Raw genomic sequence first — 7,873 nt, 5'->3', positions numbered from 1 at the left:
TTTGACGAGTATCCAAAGCAGCATGTGGCCTGGCATTATCATGATGCAGTATGATGTTCTTCCTATTGAACATCGGCGGCCTCTTTTCTTGGACTGCTGTATTTAAATTATCCAGTTGCTGACAATACTTCTCCGAATAATGGCAATTACATTATTTAATAAAGTTTATTGACGGTAATAAAAATTTGTATTTTGTTTTATTCCAAAAACGGACAGAACTTTCCGGTAGACCTGATACATATATAAAGTATTTTATTTAGCTCGCGTGTTTATGTCCAATTCTTAAATTCTATCAGCGTTTCCGGCAAGTGCTCATCGAAAAATATACAAATGATCGAATGCACTTGTCTTCGATTGCACATCAATTTGCCTCGCGCGTATCGCATTCGCCGGACAGGCTATCAATACCGACTCGTTCACATAATGTACGATTATTTCAATTATTTTATTACGTATTAATCTTAGCCCACAACATAATGCATATAATCATGAACCTATTATTTCCGCAAGTGCGGGCGGGCGAGTGGGAAGAGAGCGTTCATTCCGCTTCTCTCCGCTTTCTTAGCCGTCGCATTTTAACGATATTGTAATTTGGAGACCGCAAACCCCCTGACGTCACCGGGTGCATCGAAGCATCTTGTTGGCGCGCAACCTATCTCTGCACCTACCCACCCACCCTTTGTGGGCCGATAATCTCGATCAAAGGAATATTAACGGTCAACGAATTATAGGAATTTCGACAAATTAGATATCGGGCGAATTGAAGGATTGCGTTACTAATTCCGTCGAAAAACACAGGTGCGCCGATCGTTACACCAAGATTTATTCAACCGAGACTCGCTGTCATGCGAAGATCTCTTTCAAGAGAAAGAGCGATTGTTTATCTTTGCAGACGTGATGTCTAATACACACGTGTCATACATGATATGCAATGTTCTTAGTAAAAATTAAAATCTAGGAACGCGACGCTTCGAACGCGCGAAGACAAGATGCGAAGTTCCGTTCGTGAAATCCTTTGTCTGAGAAGTACTCATTTATTCAGTGAGAATTCGGTTGGATGCACTAGTGCACATAAAAATACATAAATTTATAATGCCATAAATAATTTAAAAAATAAAACAATTTTATTGTTGTTTAATACAAATAATAATAATAGCTCATACTATTATAATTATCTTAATGTTTTAGTTACTTATGCTTATATTGTGAATTTGTGTACGACAATCTTTAATGTGCTCCAGTGCGCACTAGTGCATCCAACCGAATTCGCTATCAGTATTTATGAGAGAGAACGTGAGGAATCATCCGCGTTTAAATTGTCGTTACGAATAGTCGCGTCCTGCCCTTTTCTTGTCCGATCCCACGGCGCCGGTGATCCAGCCGTCGCGGCTACACATGCGGCCTTCCATGCCAATCTTAATATTATCCTTCGAATTATGGCCCTAATGTTATCCACGTACGAGCTATCGACTCTAATGATCGAGCACGAAATTCGGAGCGGTTTCTTCTCGCCAGACGTCAAACCGGTATGTATTAGGAATTAGGATTACTATCGGGATTATTTCGCAACTTTTAGCAAACAGGAAGATTTTTCCTTCTTATTAAGCTTATATAATAAACGACCTATTATATGCTATTATGTTTACGCATGTCCGAAATAAATAAAATGCGGTGCCATTTTTTTATTTTAACAAAAGAATACTCACGCGAAAATATTCATGCCAGCGCAAAAAATATTTTTTACTTCTCGTATTAGGCTAATGACATGTAATTATTTGCTCGTATCAAACGTGCTATATGCGGATATTTCGCAGCGTCACGGACGAGTGAAGTTCCGTCGCGAACACGAGACATTGTCACGAGATTTCGCCGTCATAAATCTTGAGCTATATCGACGTGGCGAAGTGACGCGAATGATATTCGCCTGTTGGCTAGAATACATTCATATATATCGCGGCACATATCGTGTAGTCTGTCCTGGCAGGAAGCGGCCGGCTATACACGGCATAACTTGTAGCCGTGTCGTGATAGCGACACTTCATAAACATGGGCTGGCGTCATGTCGGCGTGGTACCAATGCGAAACCCTTTTACATCGCCGATCGTTATCCGTCCGTGCCGATGGACATCGACATTGAACATCCGTTATGTTTACGACCTGTCCCGTGTAAAAAAATGCGTCGAATATCGAAGACCACTAAACTTTTGACTTTTATTTCATAATAAATTTTCGACTATTCTATTCGCGCATATCTCATAAAATTATTAATACGAATTAGCAATAAAATATTTATAATTATTTAAATATTGTTTATATAAAATATTGAAATATGTAATATAGCAGAATAAATAATAGCATATATAAATCTTACTTTTTACAAAGTAGTTAGAATCTAAAAATGGTAACAAGAATAGGCAAATGTTTGTGCAAACATACATAATAATATCACACTATAATATAACCATAAAGATCATAAATGGGGAGATCTGTTCAATATATAATCGGAAGGATCATAAATTGATTCACTCACCCCATACATTCTATCTATAATCAGGTCAATCCGAGGAAGAAATCTGAAAGATACAATAATTAAATAATTTTAGTTTGTACAAACTTGTTTCAAATATTACAAATATTATTGTTGTGCATTTCAACACATTTTTCATATTTACATTAGATTCGGATTAAAAACGGCTAGTTTACATTAATATTATTATTATTATAACACAAAAGTTGTGATGTGCTATTTAATCCACCAAAATATAACAAAATGTAATAATTGAAATTTTAAAACAGAAATGAGACACAATCAACATAATAAACTAGCCGATTCAAATTTTTACTTGCTGAAACTGCGACAATATATACACTATATCATATATAAATATCGTAATGAATAAATTTACTCACCAACACTCACCGATGCTACTATAATTTTCGATCCGTGCCGCGCCAGGTCGATCCTGCGATCAGAAATCCTGTGGAAGATGCAAATTTATTTAGACAATGGCGATGATAACATTATGTATTGTTATAATTCAATCGTGTACGTTTTTTTTTTTTTCAATTTACATCAAATACGTTTAGTTACATCGTTATATACAATGAATACAAGAACTTATTATACACTAATTAATCCACCAATCGATATAACAATTCAATTCGCGAAGAGGAAGAGGACGCGATGAAACCGCGGCCAGTATGGACATTTGTAACTGAATAATTTAAGCGGAAAATTTTACTGCAATGTAATCACATACATATACATATATACATATTTTATCGATCTTTCTAGAGAACTATTTTCTTGCCAAAACTACAATAATATTACATCAATAACGAATAGATTCACTCACCGATATCCTGTTGATACATCCTTTTGATTACTGTTGCATATTGCATCGATCCTGGACAAGAAAAATCCTGCGAAAGATACGAGCCGTTTGAGACAATGACGGTGATATTTTTATTATAGATTGCTACGATTTGATCGCACTATCGCCATTCCTCTCAATTTACATTGCGTATTTTTAATTACATCGATGCAAACGATATCATACATTTCTTATACACTAATTAATTAACCGATCGATATAATAACTCAATTCGCGGAAAGAAAGACGCGGAGTCAATCTGCTGCCGACCGTTCATTTGAAATTTCCAGTAGAAACTAAATAACTTAGGCAGCGAACTTCATTGCACACTTTATTCCGTGTGACGTCACGTATTCACACACATATATATTATCGATCTTTCTAGATTACCTTCTTGCCGAAACTACGATAATATTACATCAATAACGAATAGATTCACTCACCGATATGTCCTGTCGATGCAGCTTCTGTTTATTATTGCATCGATCCTGGACAGGAAAAATCCTGCGAAATACACGAGCCGTTTGAGACAATGACGGTGATATTATTATTACGATTCGATCGCACGCCCTTATAGCCACTCCTCACAATTTACATTGCGTACTTTTAATTACATCGATGCAAACGATATCATACATTTCTTATACACTAATTAATTAACCGATCGATATAATAACTCAATTCGCGGAAAGAAAGACGCGGAGTCAATCTGCTGCCGACCGTTCATTTGAAATTTCCAGTAGAAACTAAATAACTTAGGCAGCGAACTTCATTGCACACTTTATTCCGTGTGACGTCACGTATTCACACACATATATATTATCGATCTTTCTAGATTACCTTCTTGCCGAAACTACGATAATATTACATCAATAACAAAAAGATTTACTCACCGGCAAATAAATTCACTCACCAATACGTCCTGTCTATGCAGTATCTGATTTCTGTTGCATCAGATCAATCCTGGACAAGAAAAATCCTGCGAAAGACATGAGCCGTTTGAGACAATGACGGTGATATCTTTATTACAGATTATTACGATTCGATCGCACGCCTTTATAGCCACTCCTCTCAATTTACATTGCGTACTTTTCATTACATCGACACGATATAATATATTTCTTATACACTAATTAATCCACCGATCGATATAACTCAACTCGCGAAAAGGAAGGGTCGACCCGGTGCCGACCGTTCATTTGAAATTTCCAGACTAAATAACTTAGGCAGTAAACTTCATTGCGCATCTTTACGTGTGACGTATGACCATAGATACATTGGAGGCGTATAGAATGCTCGCGACGCAACAAAAGAGATAGCGATACTGAAAGGATTACGTGTCTTTCTCTTTCTATTAGAGATAGAAATAGCAAGTTTTCTATAAAATCTTAGTTTTCTGTTAAGCTCTATCCTACCTTTTCAATCTGTACAATCTATGCTTCTTATGTCTATGCGTATAAAGTCTGTAGACTATGCATTAAAGATTGAAGAGCTAAAATTTCAATCTTCTATCTCCGTTACGAGCTTAACTCGGGACTCGCTCCACTTGACGTTACAAATATTGCAGAGCGTTTGATTGGCCAATCGAGATAAAAGGGATAAAATCTTTACTATTATTGGTCCATCAAACGCTTCGAAATAATTGTGATGTCAAGTAGAGCGCATCCCCACGCAATCGATCATTATATCATTATTAATCTTTGTAATCGTTGAAACTGTAGAGTTTCAATTCGTTTCGACGTTTCATGATTAATTGACTTTATCGAGCGATATATTTATATTATTTAGATATATTAAATATTTTCTCTTGTATTTTACGATAAGCTGGGTTTGTCATAAATATTCTCAGAAAGAGAAAGACAACGATCTTGATATCTCATCGAACTGTATTATTGGCGGAGTGCTTTTCACGTTTTCGCCGGTAAGTGGAAATTCTGCAAAACCAGCGAGACCGCCGGTCGAACTCGTGACGTCGTATATGTGCCGTGCTCTCCTCTGTAATCGTGTAGTTCAATACGGTGTGCAGCGATATTTGTATTGTGGGTGCAAGAGCAACGTGTGCAATAACGTACGAGGTATTTGTCAAAGGACAATGCACGGGGATTCGTCTGTGGAACGGGGGGCGCGGAGCGCACTTACATATTTCGATATTCGCTTGACTCGAAAGAGAATGCATATATGCATACGCGACATTACTAACATTCAAGTGTAACGAGCCTACGAACGTCGTGTGTCGATGAGCTCGTCGCAGCACAAAAGACGCCTACTCGACGGCTAAGGACATAGCGTACGTAAGTCGTAGGAAAAATTCATTCGCGACAATGTCAAAGTATCTCCTCGGCGAGCGATCGTTCCGGTAGCGAGGCAAGGTTAGGTTATGTTTTGCGGTGCAGTGCGGATAACTGCTTCGGTCACCGGCCGTCACGCGGCAGTACCGTCGCTCGGCACTGATAGCGCGGGTCTCCGCAATTTTTTTTTCTTTATTTTAATTGAATTTAATTTTAATTTTCCATTTTTAGCTGTTATTGATAATTTTTGATTTATAAAATGGAAATGTTAATACAATAGTTAGTAGAATGTTAGCAGGTGGAATTTGACAGACTTTTCCACGTAGACATCGGACTTAGGAACGCATCCCGATATTATAATATTAATTTTTTAATGTACCAATTCGAGGTGAGTGATTTTTAGTTTATTGTAAAACATTTTTTATTAAAATATTTTTTATTTAACTTTTCACGTTTTTCATTATCAATATATAGGTTCGTCGAGAACTTTTCCTCCGCTTTTCGCGATTCGACAGCAGCCTCGAGGATTCAATCTCGATCAGAGTAACGTGGTGCAACGCGTCTCCGAGATCGCCCATTAACCGCGCGTCAAGCGATCCGCAAAAGCGAGACGACGCTGTAAAAGGGGAGGGACGGTCACGCCACGGCGCCAAGGCGGCTCTTCTTCTTTGGGCTCTCGGCTCTCGAGTAGCATCGCGGGCGGGACGCTTCTTCGAGAGAAAGAGAGAGATGGAACGAGAGATGCTCCTCCATTATTGTAATTTGCAAATTTCCCCGGGACCGCGATGAAAAACGACGAGAGGCGCCGTGGTTTCGCGTTGAAACGCGCGAGCACAACGAAGGGAAAAAAAAGGAGAGGGTGGAGGTAGAAGAGCGCTACGGGGGTGGAAAGAGAGGAGAGGACGACGGCGGATGAAGAGAGGCGGAAAAAAAAAAGAGAGAAAGAAGGAATACAGGAACCGCGAAGACGGTGGCGGATTGGCGGCCTCGGGCGCGGTTGCGGATTCTCGGCGTGATGCCGGTGATTCGCGGCTTTGGTGCCCAGTAATCCTGCGGTCCCCCCTCGTGGCCCGGCCATATTCCTCCTCCCGCGCAGCCTCCTCCCTCGTCGTCTTTGATGCCGGCGCGGCGGTATGCCGGCGGGACAGGGGGCTCTCAATCTCGCGGTAAATACAGCAATCGCTCGCGATGTGCCGTCCGCATTAATATAATTAGTCATCGCGAGCGCTCGAGGATGCGGGGATTCTGGTGGTATCTCGCTTGCGCTCCGGGCGCTCCGCGCACTCATACACGCCGAAATATCTCGCAGCCGCGCTTAAGTATATTTCGGGGGATGCAGGGTATCGGCGGCGTGTGCCCTGAGGCCGACACCGCACGTCTACAGACGCGACAGGCGGAGTTACCGTCTTTATGTTCGTTAGCTGATTATGCTTCGTGCCTCGTGCGCGGCACTCGTTCCACAACTCTCTCCGCTTTGCGGAGGAGATAAAATTTAAATATCAATTCATATGCATATAAAAATATCTCGTGTTTTTTAGCATGGCTCCGAAGAAGGCCGAGGAACCTGAGCGGAAGCCGCTTATCGGTCGCGTTGGCACTAACTTGAAAATGGGCATAGTCGGTATACCGAACGTAGGGAAATCAACCTTCTTCAACGTTCTCACCAAGAGCCAGGCAGCGGCTGAGAATTTTCCTTTCTGCACCATCGATCCTAATGAAAATAAGTATCTTGATATATTCTTAATATGCTCTCAATCCTTTTTTTTTGTTTATTATATATTTTATTTAATATTAATATGATTAACTCTCTTGTTTCTCTCTCTATCGATAATTATTTTTATCTTGTTCGTACTAATCAAACTTTCGATTTTATGAATAGAGCATATAAATTTTCTTATTTTTTTATTGCGCGTATAACAAAATAATAATTTAGATACAGTATATATTCTGTCCAATGAAAGAACATCCACGGATCGAACGAAAATTCGTCCGTTTCGGATATGTCTCCACTCATCTAGAAAGCTCCCTTTCACACCGCCGTACTGCTCGTGCAACTTATTAGTGCTAGCAACAGGTGGTTAACAATAGTTTCGATTTTATATCACATTAAAATGTTGAAATTATTTCACCCGCTCAATTTTTTAAGCTGAGATAATAGCCCCGGGCTCGAGTATGTTTATACGTATACGGTAATGAGTAGCGCGCCACGCT

General features: G+C 39.7%; 1 protein-coding gene and 1 long non-coding RNA gene across 4 annotated transcripts in view; one reads left to right on the top strand and one right to left on the bottom strand.

Moving 5' to 3' along the window:
• Nucleotides 1-2,356: 2,356 nt before the first annotated feature.
• LOC115232805 lies at nucleotides 2,357-4,546 on the bottom strand. Its single transcript, XR_003883659.1, has 5 exons — nucleotides 4,268-4,546; nucleotides 3,818-3,878; nucleotides 3,357-3,423; nucleotides 2,911-2,978; nucleotides 2,357-2,573 (listed from the first exon to the last, which is right to left on the bottom strand). It is a non-coding gene; the product is annotated as an uncharacterized LOC115232805 (long non-coding RNA).
• Nucleotides 4,547-5,324: 778 nt separating this feature from the next.
• The window catches only part of LOC115232738 (obg-like ATPase 1), a 14,048-nt gene continuing 11,499 nt past the window's right edge, over nucleotides 5,325-7,873 (top strand). Inside the window, exons 1-2 of one of the 3 annotated variants that reach the window (XM_029802797.1) lie at nucleotides 5,325-5,449; nucleotides 7,201-7,382. In XM_029802797.1, coding sequence (XP_029658657.1) covers nucleotides 7,202-7,382 — 181 coding nt within the window. In that variant the 5' untranslated portion in view covers nucleotides 5,325-5,449; nucleotide 7,201. The other 2 variants (XM_029802798.1, XM_029802799.1) reach the window with 2 other exon arrangements.

This window comes from Formica exsecta, unplaced genomic scaffold (genome assembly GCF_003651465.1).
Source record: "Formica exsecta isolate Colony F162 unplaced genomic scaffold, ASM365146v1 scaffold15, whole genome shotgun sequence".
Classification (NCBI taxonomy): Eukaryota; Metazoa; Arthropoda; class Insecta; order Hymenoptera; family Formicidae; genus Formica; species Formica exsecta.
Note: the sequence above shows the minus strand (reverse complement) of the source record. Positions and strands in the feature narration are given on the sequence as shown.